Source organism: Rhinatrema bivittatum, chromosome 7 (genome assembly GCF_901001135.1).
Source record: "Rhinatrema bivittatum chromosome 7, aRhiBiv1.1, whole genome shotgun sequence".
NCBI classification, from domain to species: domain Eukaryota; kingdom Metazoa; phylum Chordata; class Amphibia; order Gymnophiona; family Rhinatrematidae; genus Rhinatrema; species Rhinatrema bivittatum.
This window is the reverse complement of record NC_042621.1, coordinates 313,060,153-313,081,300: the sequence shown is the minus strand read 5'-3', so window position 1 is coordinate 313,081,300 and position 21,148 is coordinate 313,060,153. Positions and strand designations below refer to the sequence as shown.

The 21,148-nt window shown below is 43.2% G+C and overlaps 1 protein-coding gene across 2 annotated transcripts in view; it reads right to left on the bottom strand.

Moving 5' to 3' along the window:
• ABRAXAS2 (abraxas 2, BRISC complex subunit) overlaps window positions 1–21,148 on the bottom strand; it is a 154,463-nt gene that overhangs the window by 34,439 nt on the left and 98,876 nt on the right. For both annotated transcript variants that reach the window (XM_029610611.1, XM_029610612.1), the window contains exon 5: window positions 17,220–17,410. In XM_029610611.1, the coding sequence (XP_029466471.1) occupies window positions 17,220–17,410 (191 nt within the window). The remainder of the gene's footprint in view (window positions 1–17,219; window positions 17,411–21,148) is intronic.

Sequence of the window (21,148 nt, the reverse complement as noted above, 5' to 3'; positions counted from 1 at the left end):
GGAAAAAAAAGAAAGTCATCCCCCTGTTTTACTAAATTTGCTGTTTTTTCTTCCATTTGCATTCCTGACTACTTTTCCAGCTTCTCTTAGCTTTTCCAGATATTGTCGCCTGTCTTCCCTTTTCTGTGACCTCTTGTAGTTTATGAACGCTAATTGTTTGTCCCTTACCTTTTCAGCTACTTTTTTAGAAAATCATTAACAGTCGCTTTTTCCTCTTCCCTTTATTTACATTCCTAAAAAGATTAGTTGTCCTTATAATATGTCCTTTTAGTTTTGCCCACTGCCCTTCTACCTAACAACTCCTTGAGTTACTCCCCCATATTAGCAAACAGTTTCCTGAAGTCTAAGACCCTCACCTTTGAATCTTTACCACCTGAAATCTAATGCTGAACTGCACCATCCGGTGGTCACTGGATCTCAGATGATCATCCACTACACCATCAGAAGCATTGTCCCAGTTGGTAAGCACCACGTCCAATATTGCCCTCTCCAATGTGGGTGCTGTTACTAATTGATGGAACATGTAGCCATTCAGGATGACTATAACACAATCATCCAGCAGCCAAGGGTGGGAAGCTGAATCCATTTGTCTGGATTAAGGAAAATACAATTATCAGGTAATAGTAATTCCTCATTTCCTAGCACCCAGACAGATGGATTCAGGACCAGTGGGATGTACCCAAGCTACTCCTGAATAGGGTGGGAGGCTGCCCATGGTCCAGTCAAAACTGCACGTTCAAAGTCTGCGTCCTCTCAGGCCTGCACATCCAGATGACAATGCCTGGAAAAGGTAAGTAAGGAGGACCACGTCGCAGCTCAGCAAATGTCGAAGGGGGACAACAATCTAGCCATTGCCCATGACACTGCCTGAGCCCTAGTGGAATGAACCCTAACCTGAGTAGGCAACAGCTTTTCAGCAGCCACATACGCAGCCGTGACCAACTCCTTAATCCAGTGAGATATTGTAGCCCGCGAAGCCAGCTCACCTTGTTTACCTCCACCATAAATGACAAACAGGCGATCCATCTTTCAGAAAGGTTTAGAAACCTCCAGATATCTCACAATGTGTCTCTTGACATCCAAGGGCCGCAACAGGCGATATTCCTCCTCATCTCTTTCCCTATTCAGAGAGAGCAGGGAAATAGACTGATTCAAGTGAAAATCTGACACCACTTTTGGCAAAAAGGAAGGAACAGTATGCAACTGTATTGCCTCCGGAGTCACCCGAAGGAATGGCTCCCGGCAAGACAATGCCTTCAGCTCGGAAATTCGACTCGCAGAACATATCGCCACCAAAAACACCGTTTTCAAGTTCAGTACCCGCAAGGAAAGGCTACGCATTGGACAAACTTAGGGCCCCGCAAGAAATCCAGAACCAGATTAAGACTCCACAAGGGTACCAGTAACCACAAGGGAGGATGAAGATGTTTCACTCCTCTCAAAAAACAGGCCACATCTGGATGAGCATATACAGATTCACCATCCACCCGACACCTAAAATAGGCAAGAGCTGCTACCTGTGCTTTCAAGGAATTAAGGGCTATTTAATCCATCCTGCAAACATTCCAAAATGAGCAGGATCTTAACTGAACGAGGAAGCACTCCTCGATCTTCACACTAAGCCTCAAACACTCACCAAACCTGCATATAGGCTAAGGAAATGGAGAACTTTCTTGCTCATAGTAAGGTGGAAATCATCGCAGAAGAATATCCACACTTCAGCACGCGAGCCCTCTCAAGGGCCATACTGTAAGACAAAATTAAGTCAGATCTTGGTGAAGAACAGGTCCCTGCTACAACAGATTCCTATGCACCGGCAGTCAGAGGGGGGAATCCACCAGAAACCACCACAGATCCACATACGATGGTCTCCTGGGCCAATCTGGAACCACAAGAAGTACCATCCCTTGGTGATGCTCGACCCTCTGAATTATTCTGCTCAACATGAGCCACGGAGGAAAGACACATCAACTTGTCTTCTGGTCATGCTTGCACGAGAGCATCAATGCCCAATGACTTCGGATCTCTCCTGTGACTGAAGTAAAGATGAACATTCGCATTGCGAGAAGTCACTAGCAGGTCTAGAAACGGAAGGCCCCCAGCGATTTACTTTAGCTGAAATGCCTCATCTGACAATACCCATTCTCCTGGGTATTGTCTCTCCCAGACTCTCCCTGCTGAGAAAGTACACTCTCACATTGGCTTTTCCTGCTATGTGTGAGACTGAGATCATCTGAAGCTGGACTTCCGCCCATTCCATAAGTTGATCTATCTCTATCTGTGGAGGAGTAGCAGGCTACGAACCAGGAGACAAGGGTTCAAGTCCCATTGTCACTCCTTGTGACCTTGGGCAAGTCACTTTACCCTCCATTGCCTCAGATACAAACTTAAATTTTCTGTAAACCGACATATTTCTGTAAACCGACATGATGTGAATGAGTTCATGAATGCCGGTATAAAAAAACCTTAAATAAATAAATAAATAAATAAATTGTAAGTCCTTTGGGGATAGGGAAATCCCTACAGTACCTGAATGTAATCCGCTTTGAAGTTCTGAAAAAAGTGCAAAAAGTGGAATATAAAAATCTAAATAAAATAAATAAAATATCTCCTGTGACACTTGCTGGCTCTCGGTTAGGGTTCCTCCCTGCTTATTGATGTAAGCCACTATCATTGCATTGTCCAACATTATCTGGATCGCACAACCCTGCAGTCTGCCTTCGAACTGCAAACATGCCAACCCTGGCCTCCAGTCGATTGATGTTCCAAAGAGGTTCCTCTGCACTCCAGTGCTCTTGCGCTGTCAGATTCTGACAGTGAGGCTCGCATCTGTTCCTTAGATGATCCATTTATAGCCAACACTGCAGCCGGGAGGAGACTTCCTGAAACTGGATTCCACCAACAGCAGGGAACTTTGGAGAGGACGCATATGCACCCTTGCCCACAGTACCACTTCCAGGGCTGCCGCCATTAAATCAAACACTTGTAGATATGACCACACAGTAAGGCGAATGGTGCCCATCAACAGAAGCAGCTGTGCCATCGACTTCTGAATATGAATTTCCAGCAGAGTCAAATCGAAACCTGAGTTACTCCAGCAACTGAACAGGCGAAAGAGTGCTCTTGGTCAGGTTCACTACCCAGCCAAGTTCCTGCAACAGGGAGATCACCTCGCAGGTCACCAGACAGCTCTCTTCCAGAGAATCATTCAGATATGGGTGTAACTAGGATCCCATCCTTTTTCAACTCTGCACCATTACCTTGGAAAAGGTTCTGGGAGTGCTGCCAGAGCAAAAGGCAGCACCCGTCCCAAAACCACAAATTGTAGAAAACTTTGGTGCTCTAGTCGGATGGGAATATGTAGATATGCCTCGGCTAGATCCAGGGAAGTTAGAAATGCCTCGACCATACGGCCATTATCACTGAGCGCAATGTTTCCATGAGAAAATGAGTCATCCCATCTTGGATCTAAGGGGTCAACTATCATTGGCAGGTGAAAGGAGTCCTCCTTCGTGGGCACAACGAAATAGATGGAATATCGACCCGTATTTTCTTGAGACATGGACACTGGACCCTCAGACTGAGGAGCCATGATAATGTACACTCACTGCCTGCTTTTTCTGTGGGGAGTGGCAGGGAGACACCATGAACACATGCCGAGGAACACTGCAAAACTCCAGCACATATCCTTCTCGTATCACTTCCAGGAGCCACTGATTCATTGTGATTTCGACTCACCAGTGTTGGGGGGGGGGGGGGGATCATCCTCCAATCTCCTGTTCCTGGGGTGGGTCAGCACACCTTCATTAGGAGACTTGAGAGGTTACACTTCCTGAGCCCGCACCCTGTCTGGACTATCTGGGATGAAGAGACTGAGACCTACCGAAAGGCCGAGACCTCTGAAAGGTCGCTTCTCTATAGGGTTGAAAATGCTTGGATCCCTTAGCATGACCTCTCATGCTAAAGGAGCATGGCATCTTCTTATCCTCTGGCAACCAAGGAACCAGTGATTAGCCCCACTTACTGACCAGTTTCTCCGACTCACTTCCAAACAAGACCGAGCATTCAAAGGGCAATTTCGTAAGGTTAGCCTTAGAGGTCACATCGACTGAGCAATTTCTCAGCCATACCTGACACCTGGCCGCTATTATCAAAGCCACCCCTCTGGCTGAGGTGCAGACCAAATTGCAGCCCGCATCTGCCAAAAAGGCAGCTGCTGGTTCCATCACTACCCTGGAATTCTCTCCCCAGCATTCATTCTCCTAAGTTAGAAGTAAACGATCAAGCCACCAGGGAACAACAAATTGCTATCTGCAAAGTCATTGCCACTGCTTCAAATGCTTGTTTAAGAATGGTCTCAATCCTTCTATCGTGGATAATCGTCCGCTTGGAGACTGCAGAGACCAGCGTGTCTACCTTCGGGAAATGCAGATGCTCTCTCATTACTGGATCCAAAGGGTAGAGTCCTTCCAACACTCAACCCCCTTTGAAATTAGCCTCCACTCAAGATCAATCAATTCTTGAATGGCCTCCATCACAGGGGAAAAAAAATAAGAGGCTTTAGGGCAAGGAAACCAAAATAGGATTATTCTTTGGCTCAGAATTGGAATCCGTCCCAGGTACTCCCAAGCCTTTTCAAAGTCTGGGAAATCAGAGCCAGCAGCAAATCTCTAACAAAGAACCGCAACATCGTCCTATACAATTGTAGTCTTGGAGGAATTTCCCCATCCTCCAGGGAGTCAGGATCGGTCTTGTCATCCATGCCATCCGGATCCTTATCGGGAAGGCTTACTGCTGATTTAGGTGTGCTTCGGCCCTTAATAGCAGTACCAGGCTGCAGCTCTGCACTGGCAGGATTGGACTGGGTTGAGGACTGCGCCTGAAGAAAAGATTGCAATCCTTTAAAAACTTCTACCCAAGAAAAGGCAGAAGAATCCATGCCAAAACCAAGAGGCACCTGTGCTATGCCACTGAGCTAGCTTCCCCTGTTGACGAACCAGTTAAGGGGATTCCAATATCAGGCGTCCCTCATGACACATATTTACCCGGACCCTCATCAGGTTGGAAGAACCAAGCTTAGTAAAATCAGAGGAAGATAATTTTCCCTGAGAATGACAGGCTGAGATGCTCGAATATGACAGGCAGCACACAGGAAAGGTGCTTAGGTTTCTTAGCTATAGGCGCCCTTATTATTATTTTTCAATATGCATCCAAAATTTGGGCATCCAAAATTTGGGCATCCAAAATTTAGGCGGCCCAAGACTAAGTGCCGCAATGCTAGGTGTCCCAAACTTACATGCACAACCAACGCACCCAATTTGTTCGCACAGGTAAGCGCTCTTCCGACCCAGATGCCTAAAACCTGGACGCCCAAACAGACACCCAAATAAGCATCCAAAAAATTGTGGTGCACAACCTGGACACAGAGCCAGAAACACAGACTGAACCAACGATCCTATAGAGGGCATCCGAACGCGCAGGCAATAGCGTGCGAAAACAGTGCCGTGGCCTACCACACAGCACGCAGTGAAAAAGCCTCAGAGCTGGGCCTAGCCGATGGAGGCTACTCAACCCACATGGCTGCCCACATCCCTGAACCTCCCTCAGGGTGGGACAAACATCGGAATGGTGGACTGAGCACAAAGACTGAGGAAGGAGGAAGCCCCACACAAAACCCTCCTTTTCTGTCTCTGTATTTTGGTTTGGTTTTTTTTTAAACTTATTTGAGCTCAGCCCTTCCCAGCTGAGTACAGAGATGGTCTCCAGCTGCGGGGGAAAAGGGCATATGTTGTCACCACTGCACTCGGCTTCCTGCTCTTGCTGCCTTTCAGCTATACAAACAGCTAAGTCCACGCTAGCTGAAAAAAAAAAACAGCTGCCGGACCAAGGTACTCATACAAGGGACGACGGAAATCACCTCAGGAATTCTCAACTGGGGGAGGGACCATTTGGTATCACAGCAGGAGAGTGGGTCGATTAATTTCCCTTCTATTTCTCTTCTAAAATCTGGAAAAGGAACAGTGTACAAATCCAAGGCTCTCGTGCTAAACTTTCAAAAGGGAAACTTTGATAAAATGAGAAAAATTGTTAGAAAAAAACTGAAAGGAGCAGATACAAAAGTAAAAAATGTCAAAGAGGCGTGGTCATTGTTAAAAAATACCATTCTACAAGCACAGTCCAGATGTATTCCACACATTAAGAAAGGTGGAAAGAAGGCAAAACGATTACCGGCATGGTTAAAAGGGGAGGTGAAAAGTTATTTTAGCCAAAAGATCTTCATTCAAAAATTGGAAGAAGGATCCAACAGAAGAAAATAGGATAAAGCATAAACATTGGCAAGTTAAATGTAAGACATTGATAAGACAGGCTAAGAGAGAATTTGAAAAGAAGTTGGCTGTAGAGGCAAAAACTCACAGTAAAAACTTTTTTAAATATATCCGAAGCAGAAAGCCTGTGAGGGAGTCAGTTGGACCGTTAGATGATCGAGGGGTTAAAGGGGCACTTAGAGAAGATAAGGCCATCGCGGAAAGATTAAATGATTTCTTTGCTTCGGTGTTTACTGAAGAGGATGTTGGGGAGGTACCCGTAATGGAGAAGGTTTTCATGGGTAATGATTCAGATGGACTGAATCAAATCACGGTGAACCTAGAAGATGTGGTAGGGCCTGATTGACAAACTGAAGAGTAGTAAATCACCTGGACCGGATGGTATACACCCCAGAGTTCTGAAGGAACTAAAAAATGAAATTTCAGACCTATTAGTAAAAATTTGTAACTTATTAAAATCATCCATTGTACCTGAAGACTGGAGGATAGCAAATGTAACCCCAATATTTAAAAAGGGCTCCAGGGGCGATCCGGGAAACTACAGACCGGTTAGCCTGACTTCAGTGCCAGGAAAAATAGTGGAAAGTGTTCTAAACATCAAAATCACAGAACATATAGAAAGACATGGTTTAATGGAACAAAGTCAGCATGGCTTTACCCAGGGCAAGTCTTGCCTCACAAATCTGCTTCACTTTTTTGAAGGAGTTAATAAACATGTGGATAAAGGTGAATCGGTAGATATAGTATACTTGGATTTTCAGAAGGCGTTTGACAAAGTTCCTCATGAGAGGCTTCTAGGAAAAGTAAAAAGTCATGGGATAGGTGGCGATGTCCTTTCGTGGATTGCAAACTGGCTAAAAGACAGAAAACAGAGAGTAGGATTAAATGGACAATTTTCTCAGTGGAAGAGCATGGACAGTGGAGTGCCTCAGGGATCTGTATTGGGACCCTTACTGTTCAATATATTTATAAATGATCTGGAAAGAAATACGACGAGTGAGATAATCAAATTTGCAGATGACACAAAATTGTTCAGAGTAGTTAAATCACAAGCAGATTGTGATAAATTGCAGGAAGACCTTGTGAGACTGGAAAATTGGGCATCCAAATGGCAGATGAAATTTAATGTGGATAAGTGCAAGGTGATGCATATAGGGAAAAATAACCCATGCTATAATTACACAATGTTGGGTTCCATATTAGGTGCTACAACCCAAGAAAGAGATCTAGGTGTCATAGTGGATAACACATTGAAATCGTCGGTGCAGTGTGCTGCAGCAGTCAAAAAAGCAAACAGAATGTTGGGAATTATTAGAAAAGGAACGGTGAATAAAACGGAAAATGTCATAATGCCTCTGTATCGCTCCATGGTGAGACCGCACCTTGAATACTGTGTACAATTCTGGTCGCCGCATCTCAAAAAAGATATAATTGCGATGGAGAAGGTACAGAGAAGGGCTACGAAAATGATAAGGGGAATGGAACAACTCCCCTATGAGGAAAGACTAAAGAGGTTAGGACTTTTCAGCTTGGAGAAGAGATGACTGAGGGGGGATATGATAGAGGTGTTTAAAATCATGAGAGGTCTAGAACGGGTAGATGTGAATCGGTTATTTACTCTTTCGGATAGTAGAAAGACTAGGGGGCACTCCATGAAGTTAGCATGGGGCACATTTAAAACTAATCGGAGAAAGTTCTTTTTTACTCAACGCACAATTAAACTCTGGAATTTGTTACCAGAGGATGTGGTTAGTGCAGTTAGTATAGCGGTGTTTAAAAAAGGATTGGATAAGTTCTTGGAGGAGAAGTCCATTACCTGCTATTAAGTTCACTTAGAGAATAGCCACTGCCATTAGTAATGGTTACATGGAATAGACTTAGTTTTTGGGTACTTGCCAGGTTCTTATGGCCTGGATTGGCCACTGTTGGAAACAGGATGCTGGGCTTGATGGACCCTTGGTCTGACCCAGTATGGCATTTTCTTATGTTTCTTATGTTCTTATGAAGCAATCCCCAGTAGGGAGATGCACGTCCCCCATTTGCTGGAGACGGAGAATACTAGTAGGCTGATGCCACTGCAGTAGTATATATACTGTGACATCAGCTTTGCTCTGTCTCCATCTGCTGGTAGAGGTACATAACCACTAGTCCTGAATCCATCTGTCTGGGTGCTAGGAAATCCTGCAATTCTGTTGCTTTAATATTTTTTTATATATAGTACTGCTACTCCTCCCTTTCTTTCTATCCTGTTCTTTCTGAATAGAAATATCTACGGTAGCTGAAAATCTGCCTGAAGTGGATGAAAGGTGGAAAATAAATGAAATCAAATAAATAGATAATTATATCTATAGGGACCAATACTCAAGGACCACACATCAGAGTGGAGTAGCAGCAGGCTGAGAACTGGGGAAGCTAGGGATCAAATCCTATTGACACTCCTTGTGATATTAGGTGTTTGTTACGTCAGGTACTAACAGATTGTAAGCCCTCTGGGGACAGGGAAATGTATCTGAATATAAACTTGCCTTGAGCCACCAATTAAAAAGGCATGAACTAAATCCAAATAAATATAATCCTTCTCCAATATCTATGTATGAATAGTCACTAAGGGAGGATTTTCAAAAGCTTTCTATGTGTAAATGGGCTTTTTGAAAATAACCCTGGGGGCTGTACGTGATAAGAATGCATGGCACGTATTTGAAAGAGGCTTTTCCGGAGGTGAGGAAACCGTTTATGTGCATACTTTTGATTTTCGATGTAGACTCACACCTCCCCAGTTCCCAGCCTGCTGAGATGAGAGAGGTGACTTTCACTGGAGCAGCTTCTACATTTTGGAACATGCTTTCTGTTGAGTTGCGTCTTTCTACCTGTTCAAAATTGTTTAAGTCCCTATCTAAGACATTTTTGTTTCGGCAGGCATAGCAATCACTTTTTCAGGAATGGGAACTCTGTATTTAAAACTATACCTGTTTGGGAGCTCATATTTTTCCCATTTACCTGCAGTGACCGCAGCTGTTTCACTTGTCATCTTTGTTTTTCCAGTACGGCCAGTACATTGTTTTGATATCTGCATACCTTTATTTTTTTGTTTTGTTTTAAATATCCATCTGAGGGGCGAGTCCATGGCGGCAGCATGAGTGCATACTCTTTTCTAAAGTACAAGTTGTACCAATGGGGCAGCAAATCTGAGAAATTGCTGGCTAGATTGGTGACATCTACTGGCCGCTCCAAGGGGCTCATTTCTCACATTCAGACTGAATCTCACTACTACTTCAGCTATATCAGATGCTTTTGTTCGCTTCTATAAATCACTTTACATGGCTGAGCCTGAGAATCAGCAAGCATATCAATCTTTTTTTTGGGAGTTGCATCTGCCAGAGCCGAGTGACCAAATGCAGGAAATACTCGCAATGCCTATATAAAATTAACAATAATATGGATCATGACATAACATTTAGACCCCAGATTCAGATAGAGCAACTTGAGAAAGAATTGACAAATACTTTAAATAATTTTGAGGCAAAAAATTGTAATGAAGCATCTTTAGAATGGGTAAAAGAAACTAATAAGATTGCCAATAAACTGTGTCCAATAAAAACAATTAGAATTAAACCAAAAGAGAACCAAAATCCCTGGTATACTAAACAATTGCATTTACATAAAATAACTTTACGTAAATTAGAACGAAATTGGAGAAAAAATAAAAATAATTATACATTAACATCTTTTCGAATAGCTCTGAACCAGTATAAAAAGAATATTAATGCAGCAAAAAAAGACTTCTATAATAAAAAATACAGCAATATCAACATAACCCAAAAATACTTTTTTCAATTGTTAAACAAATTAACCAAACAGCCCCTTCAAGTAAATAGGCTACTCTCAGAATATAAGTGTAATGAGATAGCCCTATATTTTAAGAATAAAATAGACATTTTAAATGCTAATTTTAAATTAAGTACAAACCAGAATGTTAAAATGATTACAAGAGAAGGCATAGCCTGGGATACTTTTGATTCTATATCTATTCTTGAAATTGAAAAATTAATAAAAATTTAAATCCAGCCCCGCATCCAATAGATTCTATTCCTATTCCAACCTTAAAAATAATTGCAAACATGATTGCTCCAACCATTGCTTCTATTGTTAACCTATCTTTAAGTGAGGGTACTGTTCCCGAGGTGTTAAAAAATGCCATTATTAAGCCTGTAATAAAAAAACCAAATCTTGATCCATTGCAATTTAGTAATTTTAGACCTATTTCTAATCTATCTTTTTTAGCCAAAATATCTGAAAAAATAGTTCAGAAGCAATTAGCAGAGTTTTTAGATACTAACAATATTTTATTTCCGAATCAATATGGTTTTAGAAAAAAATGTAATACAGAATTACTTTTAATTGCCATGACTGATACTGTTTTAAGAGGTTTTGACTCTGGACAGAGTTACTTCTTAATACTTTTAGATTTATCATCTGCATTCGATACAGTGGATCATTGTATTTTAATGGACCGCCTGAGAGAAATTGGAATTACTGGTGTAGTTTTAAATTGGTTTGTATCTTTTCTTAAAAATCGCTCATTTCAGGTCAAAATTGATAATACATTATCTGAAAAATACCCTCGCAAAACAGGAGTACCTCAGGGCTCCGCTCTCTCGGCCACCCTTTTTAACATTTATGTTTTACCTATTTGTCACCTTTTAAGTGGGCTGGGATTGAATTTTTATATGTATGCGGATGACATACAATTTTTTGTACCTGTTAGAGACACAGTGGAACAAACTTATAAAATTATAACTCTTTATTTATCCACCCTACAACTGCTGTGACACATGAAATTAGTGCTGAATATGAATAAAACAGAAATAGTTCTACTAGAAAGAAAAAGTAAACAACAAAATCTTCCACCTTTAGTTATTGATAAGGATACAACAATTATCCCATCTGTGCATGCTAGAGATTTAGGAGTTACAATTGATACAGAGCTGTCATGGAACAAGCATATTGCAACAAAATTAAAAGATGGTTATTTTAAATTATTAACACTTCGAAGACTTAAACCATTATTGGAACCAAATGATTTTAGATCACTATTGCAGGCCCTTCTTTTTGCAAACAGACTACTGTAACTATCTTATCAGGGCTACCACAGTGTGTCATTCGACCATTACAAATTCTGCAAAATGCTGCGGCCCGCGTCCTAACAGGTACAAAAAGAGTGATCATATAACTCCTATATTGATCAAGTTACATTGGTTACCATTAATTTATCATATTCAATACAAAACGGCATGCATTATTCATAATATAATTCATGGTACACATATTGACTGGCTTAACACAACAGTTCGGTTGCATGTCCCTCAGAGGAATTTACGCTCAGCTAATAGAGGTCTGTTAACAGTACCAACAATAAGAACTGCAAAACTTTGTCAGGTTTGTGAACGAGCAATATCGATAGCAGGCCCAAAACTGTGGAACTCCTTGCCTGAAGAAAGTAGACTGCAAGCAGATACTAAGAAATTTAAAGCGGATCTTAAAACATGGCTTTTTAAATGTGCATACGTGGACTCACAGTGACAGCGGAATATGACATCATTGCAGCACTTTTTCTACATTTGTTTTTTTATCTTATCTTAACTTTGCCTTAAGTAATTAATAAGTTTTAGTGTTATGTTTTAGTTATTTTATATGATTTGATGATGCATTGTATTTTCTTACTTTAATTTACTGTACACTATTATGATGGTTTTACTGAAATAGTGGTATAAAAATAAATAAACCTATAAACCTATAAAAGAGGTTGAAATTTGCAGTGCTATCCGCAACCTGAAACTTCTAAAAACACCTGGGCTGGATGGCTTTGGGCTAGAGTTTTATGAACTACTGGGCGATCTCACCCTTATACCTCTGAGAGATATGTTTCATGTGGAGTGGGTCCAGGGTGAATCTGAGAAAGGCCAAAATCTGCCACAATCGTACTTCTCCCCAAGCCCAGAAAGGATACCAACTCTGGTTTCATCTTATAGACCCATGTTCTCATCTCAACCAAGATATTAAACTTTTGGCAGCTATTTTAGCACAACATGTTAATTCTATCATCCAGGAAATCGTAGTTTTGGACCAAACTGGGTTTATCAAGGAAAGGCTCTCCAATTCTAATCTTTTAAAATCCCTGCTGGGAGCCCTTTTTCCTAACATAGTAATAAACACTGGTTAGTCTAGACACTAAGAAGCCTTTTGATCATGTGGAATGGCCCTATTTGTGTTGGATCTTAGAGGGCTTCAATTTTGGGGCTTCATTTTTATCTGTGGTTAAACTGCTGTACCAGCAGCCACAAGCCAGGCTCTTGGCTAATGGGACCTTTTGTCCTGGGTCGGGGCACACGACTTATTTGTCCTCATCCCAGAGCCTCTCATCCTTAAATTGCAGCCTCTCAATCCTTTTTCTGGCATCAAATTTAACAGAAAACGGGTCAAACTGAGTCTTTTTGCGGACGACATGCTACTGTATTTGGGAAACTCTGAAGAGTGCTTAGCGGACATTATTGCCACCATTAATCAGTTTGAGTCCTTTTCTGGTCTCTCGATCAATTACAAGAAGTCTCTGGCATTTGCCGTATCCCCCTCCTTGCCAGACTGTTAGGTTGGCCCCTTTCCGCTAGTCTGGGCTGGCTCTTCTTTCCGTTACTTGGAGATTAATAACATGAGATCGGCCGAGGAACTCTATGTTTTAAACATTGACTCCGCCTTAAATAATATTAAGACTTTATTACAGAAATGGAAAGTAACATAGTAACATGGTAATGACGGCAGAAAAAGACCAAAATGGTCCGTCTAGTCTGCCCAGCAAGCTTCCCAAGGTAGTAACTGCCGCTCCGTGCAGGTTACCCCCATGTTTCTGTTAAGGGTAGTAACTGCCGCTCCATGCAGGTTACCCCCATGTTTCTGTTAAAGGCAGTAACTGCCGCTCCGTGCAGGTTACCCCCATGTTTCTGTTAAGGGAAGTAACTGCCACTCCATGCAGGTTACCCCCATGTTTCTGTTAAGGATAGTAACTGCCGCTCCATGCAGGTTACCCCCATGTTTCTGTTAAGGGAAGTAACTGCCGCTCCATGCAGGTTACCCCCATGTGTTCTGTTAAGGATAGTAACTGCCAATCCCTGCAGGTTACCCCCATGTTTCTGTTAAGGATAGTAACTGCCGCTCTGTGCAGGTTACCCCCATGTTTCTGTTAAGGATAGTAACTGCCGCTCCGTGCAGGTTACCCCCATGTTTCTGTTAAGGATAGTAACTGCCGCTCCGTGCAGGTTACCCCCATGTTTCTGTTAAGGATAGTAACTGCCGCTCCATGCAGGTTACCCCCATGTTTCTGTTAAGGATAGTAACTGCCAATCCCTGCAGGTTACCCCCATGTTTCTGTTAAGGGTAGTAACTGCCGCTCTGTGCAGGTTACCCCCATGTTTCTGTTAAGGATAGTAACTGCCGCTCCGTGCAGGTTAAGGATAGTAACTGCCGCTCCATGCAGGTTACCCCCATGTTTCTGTTAAGGATAGTAACTGCCAATCCCTGCAGGTTACCCCCATGTTTCTGTTAAGGATAGTAACTGCCGCTCCGTGCAGGTTACCCCCATGTTTCTGTTAAGGATAGTAACTGCCGCTCCATGCAGGTTACCCCCATGTTTCTGTTAAGGATAGTAACTGCCAATCCCTGCAGGTTACCCCCATGTTTCTGTTAAGGGTAGTAACTGCCGCTCCGTGCAGGTTACCCCAATGTTTCTGTTAAGGGCAGTAACTGCCGCTCCCCGCAGGTTACCCCCATGTTTCCGTTAAGGGCAGTAACTGCCGCTCCGTGCAGGTTACCCCCATGTTTCTGTTAAGGGTAGTAACTGCCACTCCGTGCAGGTTACCCCCATGTTTCTGTTAAGGGCAGTAACTGCCGCTCCGTGCAGGTTACCCCCATGTTTCTGTTAAGGATAGTAACTGCCGCTCCGTGCAGGTTTCCCCCATGTTTCTGTTAAGGGCAGTAACTGCCGCTCCATGCAGGTTACCCCCATGTTTCTGTTAAGGGCAGTAACTGCCTCTCCATGCAGGTTACCCCCATGTTTCTGTTAAGGATAGTACCTGCCGCTCCGTGCAGGTTACCTCCATGTTTCTGTTAAGGGCAGTAACTGCCGCTCTGTGCAGGTTAAGCTTTTTTATGTATTCCTATCCTCTAGCCTTTAGGGATCCAGTGTTTATCCCATGCCCCTTTGAAATCCTTCACAGTTTTAGTCTTCACCACTTCCTCTGGAAGGGCATTCCAGGTATTCACCACCCTCTCTGTGAAGAAATACTTCCTGACATTGGTTCTAAGTCTTCCTCCCTGGAGTTTCAAATTGTGACCCCTAAATTCTACTAAATTGTTTCCAATGGAAAAGGTTTGTTGACGACCATGGATCATTAAAACTTTTCAAGTATCTGAAGGTCTGTATCATATCACCCCTGCTCATTCTCCTCCCTCTCTCTCCTCCAGGGTGTACATATTCAGGATCTTCAACCTCTCCTCTTAAGTCATTCAATGGAGACCACCCACCATTTTGGTCGCCCTTCTCTGGACCGCCTCCATCCTGTCTCCTTTGAGATAGGATCTCCAGAACTGAACACAGTAACTCCAGGTGAGGCCTCACCAAGGCCCTGTACAAGGGCATTATCATGTCCCTTTTCTTACTCGATTTTCCTCTCTCTATGCAGCCTCTCTGTCTTCGGTCACTGTGCTTTAGTTAAAATGGTTATTCTCCCCAAACTTTTATATCGGCTATAAATGTTGCCACTCTGGCTCAAACCCTCCATCATACATGGTGGGGTCCTTTATATGGCGCAATCGCCCAGCTTGAGTGAGCTATGATTTTCTTCAGTTGACACGAAAGCGGGGCGGGGTTGCCCTCCCTGACTTATGAATTTATAATGTAGCGTGCCTGCTCTGCTATATTTATTTATTTATTTATTTATTTAAAGAATTTATATACCGGGGTTCCTGTATAGTATACATATCACCCCGGTTTACAAGGAACCATAACTATCGCTAAGGAACCGTAACTATCGCTTCATTTAGCGGTTTACATTGAACATTTAGCGGTTTACATTGAACATAATTGAACAATTGAACATAAATGAACATAATTAATTATATACAAGATTGGGTATCGCATTGGCCAAAGTCTGATCTAGAGGGCCTATTGGTTGATTGGACTGTACCCTACTCTCCGATCAACTTGGTTCATCTCAGCTCTAGCAGAATGCATTCCTTGAGGGTTTCTGGATTCTGGCCTGGAGCTGGTGGAGGGGGATGATGGGCCGGAGTCTTGCCGTCTCACCCTTTTTCCATTTTGTGGGTAATTCAGATTTTTTACCTGGTTTGCACGCCTCTGTATTCCTGGAGTGGGAGCGCAAAGGAATACAGTGTTTGCCTCACTTAACTGACTCAGAATCTGACTTTATTCCTTCAAATAATTACGGGAGGATTAGGAGATTCCGAGGCATCTCCAGGCTTACCACTACTGCCTTACTATTAGCCAAAATGACATCTCTCGTTACCCCCACAGATTCAGAGGATGATTTTTTTAGACACCTCGCCCAAATTCAATTAAACTGCAGTCCAGGGCAGAAAACTCCTTTCTGACCTGCCTGCTCCATACATGGCCCATCTTGCTGCTAAATGGAGTGTGGATCTGGACACAGATTTCATCGCACTTATTGTCCTGTGCTTTTAAATTGATATATCAGCACTATCTTGTGGCTTCCATGCAAAAAATTCAGTTCAAACATTTACATAGAATCCATCATCACCAGGGATCGGGACAATCTATTGAAACTGTGGGGTTCAGATACCTGTTTAAAATGCAAATGTCCCCGGAGGATCTATGTCATATGTTTACTGGTTGTTCTAAATTACAGCCCTTTTGGCACCATGGTACCACCTATCTGGACAGGTTACTTGGTTGCCCCATCACTCGGTCGGGGGGAGTCCTTTTTCTTATGCTTGTGGGATAAGTAGGACCTAATTCTCCCTCCCCCCTTCCTGTTATATGTAATTTCCTTTTCTTTTCTCCATGAGTTGATTGTAAACCGGTATGATGTGACCTACGAATACCGGTATATTAAAAGTTCACAAATAAAAAAAGTCATCCTCGCTAACTGGAAGTCGGATGAGGCACCCTCTTTTACACAATGGAAAGAATTGATGTCCCACACTGCACACATGGAATCTCTTCGGCATTCAGAACCTTGAAAGGTTATTTTCTCTGTTGGCACAAAGTGGTTCAGGACGCTAGAGAATTTTCTAATTGCCTTTTTTCCTTTACTTTCTATTATCCTGCTTGTCTTGTTCGGTCCTCGATGTGTGCTGTCCTCGATGGACGTGTGAAGACGTGAGAATGTAGGAGTAAATGAGGTGTGATTGTTTCTGTTTTCAAAGGTTGATACCTATGTTTTGGGAGGGGTTATTTTGAAAACTTTGGGTCATTGTATTCTGAATATAACCAATACTGTAGCATTTTTCTTACATTCATCTCACAGCTGTTATAGGTTCGCCCTCATGTCTATTTTCTTTCTCTGACCCAATAAAGATGAATTTAAAAATCTGTCCTAATTTTATGATTGTAGTTTTGTACGTCGCCTCGGGCCTGTGCAGTTGGCAGCTAACATATCTTTGGAATTAGATAAATTTATATCGCCATGTGTGCGTGCATAACTCTAATTTTCAAAGTGGGCTTATGATTATAAATCTGCTTCATTTTCTTCTGATCCCAGGATCAATAGTGAAGGACTGGCCCCTGCAACTGCAGTCACACTGAATAGGATTTAATAGAAATTAGCTATAGCAAGCAAAAAGTATTTTCTGCAGGTTTCTCACCTGCGGTTTGGTCTGAAGAGCACATATTCCAGGGCATGTGTGGAGTTATTAGCAGTGGAGATGAAACTAAAGAGAAGAAAGACGAAGTCAGGAACTCCCAGCAGGTGTGTCAGCTGCTTATGAAGGACCAGCTCGCGAAAGGACATCTGCTGCTGAGTGTTTCTCCGAAACCGGTACCAGCCAATGACGTTCTGAAAAAGAAAGCAGCTCATGGCATTCTGTGAGGAAAGGGATTTTATTCATTTCCATTCCACCTGTGAGAGTGTAACGGTGCCCCACACTGATCTCTTCCCACATGCAGCAGGGTTTCTCAGACCTGGCACAGAAAGGCGAGCACTGCCTGATGCTCAGATCCAAGTCTGTGCTCTCGGCACCAGAAGGGTATGTTTTCCTCTAACATGTGCAATCACGCAGGCCTTCTTCCTAGCTACAGCTCGAGCCCAGGAATGTGATAATGCAGAACATGGATAGCCGGGCCCCACTTTCTGCAGTACCAGTCGTCCGCACAGCTCCTCCTCCTCTTTTCTCTCCCTTACATTTTTCCAGCCTCTGTCCTAATCCCAGGCTGACTGAGACAGAAAAAGCATGCACTGAGCAGCCAACGTAACCAAGCCAGTTACCTGTGCCACTCTGACTTCCCCATTTCTCCTGCTGATCCATTGTGACAGTTTCTCTGTCTCACTACTACTTCTCCCCCCCTTCTTTTAAAACCTGTGAGCGATTGCTGGTACTTTCAGGGCATCCATATCTGCACTGCCTGCTCTGTGGAGGCTGGGGTGCCACATAACCTCTTTATTAATGTAGGCGTGAAAGGTTTGGTAAAAGCTGATACACATTCCCCTACCCCCACACACATTCTCTAACCACTATGCCTGCCAGCGCTCTTACTACTTACATCCTCTGCAGCTCTCTAAGCACACACATTACCCTATCCCCCCCACAACTTCCAGCTTTCCCCTTTCCTCAACACCCACTACACGTGAACCGTGGGGTCAGTCCCTAGCAGGGATACCCTTGGAGAGGCGAGGCACGCTGATAGGGCTGGGAGGAGGAGGAGGCCTTCCTAGCTAGGGCTCAGACCGGGCAGGAACTGACTGCACTTGAACAAAGGCCCTGAAAGAATTCCACCCAAGAAAAGGTCTCCGGGTCCATACCTTGCCCAGTGAACTGCCCTCTCCCGGAGAGGACGCAGCCCCAGGATTGCTCAGATCCGGGTGCTACCAGACAAGGTCGTGGCTGACCCGTCTTCCGACTGGGAGGGGCCGGGTTGGAGAAGTTCTGAGAGTCCTGCCCTCCATGGGCTTCCTCACAGTGCTGACACAGGAAGGATTTTAGGTCAGACTGTGCAGCCCTAATATGGCAGGCAGCAAAAAGGGAGCGTCGCTTGTTCTTCTTTATGGGCCAAACTAAAAGGAGCAATTACAAAGGCAACTAATCTATATGTTAGAAAAGTAAAGAAAAGCAAGAGAAAAATGAAACCTATCTGGTTCTCAAAGGAGGTGGCCGATAAAATAAAAGCTAAAAGAACAGCGTTTAAGAAATATAAAGGATCCCAAAGGTAGGATCACAAGGAAGAATATCTGGTGGAACTGAGGGAGACGAAGAAAGTAATCAAGAAGGCAAAAAGTCAAGCGGAAGGGAGGATTGCCAAAGAGGTAAAGTGAGGTGACAAAACATTTTTCAGATACATCAGAGAAAGGAGAAAAGTTCAAAGTGGTATAGTGAGACTGAAAGGTGAAAAGGATCAATGTGTGGAGAGAGGCGAAGAAATTGCAGGAGGACCTTGCGAGACTGGAAGATTGGGCATCCAAATGGCAGATGAAATTTAATGTGGACAAGTGCAAGGTGATGCATATAGGGAAAAATAACCCATGCTATAATTACACAATGTTGGGTTCCATATTAGGTGCTACCACCCAAGAAAGATCTAGGTGTCATAGTGGATAACACATTGAAATCGTCGGCTCAGTGTGCTGCGGCAGTCAAAAAAGCAAAGGGAATGTTAGGAATTATTTCTATATGTTCTGTGATTATGATCTTTACAACAGTTTCCACTATTTTTCTTGGCACTGAAGTCAGGCTCACTGGCCTAAAGTTTCCTAGATCACCCCAGAAGCTCTTTGTAAATACTGGGGTTACATTAGCCACCCTCCAGTCTTCATAATGCCTCTGTATCGCTCCATAGTGAGACCACACCAATTCCAGCCACCGCATCTCAAAAAAAAAAGATATAGCTGCACTAGAAAAGGTACAACGTAGGGTGAGTAAAATGATAAAGGGGAAGGAATGGGTCCCTGTGGGAAACCGAGCGGTGTTATCCTGGCTGGAGACAGAAAGCCACACTGACTCCAGGCTTTCTAATGCAGATAAAACTTTATTTAGCAAACAAAATAACTAACAGTGCACTGCCTACCTTAGCAGTAGCCACTTACACACGCAGGGGATCTGGTCAGTGTACACTCACTCCCTTCTAGTGTGGGCCTCCTGAACACAGCTGGTCCCTCCCTCAGGACTCTCCCTTCCCCCAGCAGGGTCCCGCCCAGAGCTCTCTCCCTCTGTGGATTTTAAGGTGCAGCAAACTCCATGCCTGGACCCACACAGTTTAAAGGGGAAAAAGAGGGTCGCACTGTCACACTCCCCTACGAAGAAAGGTTAAAATGGTTAGGGCTGTTATGCCTGAGAAGGGATATGATAGAGGTCTATAAAATCATGAGAGGACTTGAATGGGTAAAAGTGAATCGGTTATTTACACTTTCAGATAATTCAAGGCCAACTTCATGTGTAACTTGCCATGAAGTTGGCAAGTAGCACATTTAAAATTAATCGAAGAAAATTCTTTCACTCAAAGCACAATTGAGCTCTGGAATTCAATGCCAGATGATGTGGTGAAGGTGGTTAGCAAAGCTGGGTTTAAAAAGATTTGGACAAGCTCCTGGAGGAGAAGTCCATAAACTGTATTAATCAAGTTGACTTATGGAATAGCCACTGCTTATTACCGGCATTAGTAGATTGGGATTTAATTAATGTTTGGGTACTTGCCAGGTGTTTGCATCCTGGATTGGCCACTGTTTGAAACAGGAAGCTGGGCTTGGTGGATCCTCTAACTCAGTATGGCAAGTTCTTATATTCTCAATGTCAGGAATGACTCAAAAAAGAATGGAGAATAAAAGGAAAATATCATATTGCCTCTGTATTGATCCATGGTGCAACCGCACCAAGATTTGTTTCCAGTTCTGGTTTCCTCATCTCAACTCAAGAAAGGTGTAGTGGAACTAGAAAAGGTGCAAAGGAGGGTGACAAAAATGATAAAGGGGATGGAACAGCTCCTATATGTTGAGAGGTTACACAGGTTAGGACTCTTAAGCTTGGAGAAGAGACATGATAGAAGTTTATAAAATACTGATTGAGGTGGAGCGGGTAAATAAAGGACGGTTATTCACCCTTTCAAATAATACTAAAACAAGGGGACACCCCATAAAACTAACAACCAGAAGATTCAAAACAAATCGTATAAAAGTACTTTTTTCACTCAGCGCACTATCAAGCTGTGAAATCTGTTGCCAGAGGACGTGATCAAGATCACTAGCGTAGCGGGGTTTAAAAGAGGCTTGGACAAGTTCCTGAAGGACAACACATCACTAGCCAAGTAGACAAGAGAAAGCTATTGCTATCCTTGGAGTGAGCAACAAGAAACAGATCTACTGTTTGGAATCTAGCAGGAAACTGTGACCTGGACTGGCCACTGTCCGAGACAGGATGCTGGGCTCAATGCACCTTGGTCTGACCCAGGACGACAGATCTTATGATCTCATGATTGAGACATTTATTTGGCTTTGCCTTGAGGGCTCTGCTTCAGTTGCTGTACTCTGTCATAGAAGATCTCGTTTCTCACAAAGACATCCTTCAGAAGGTTTCAATAGCAGTATCAG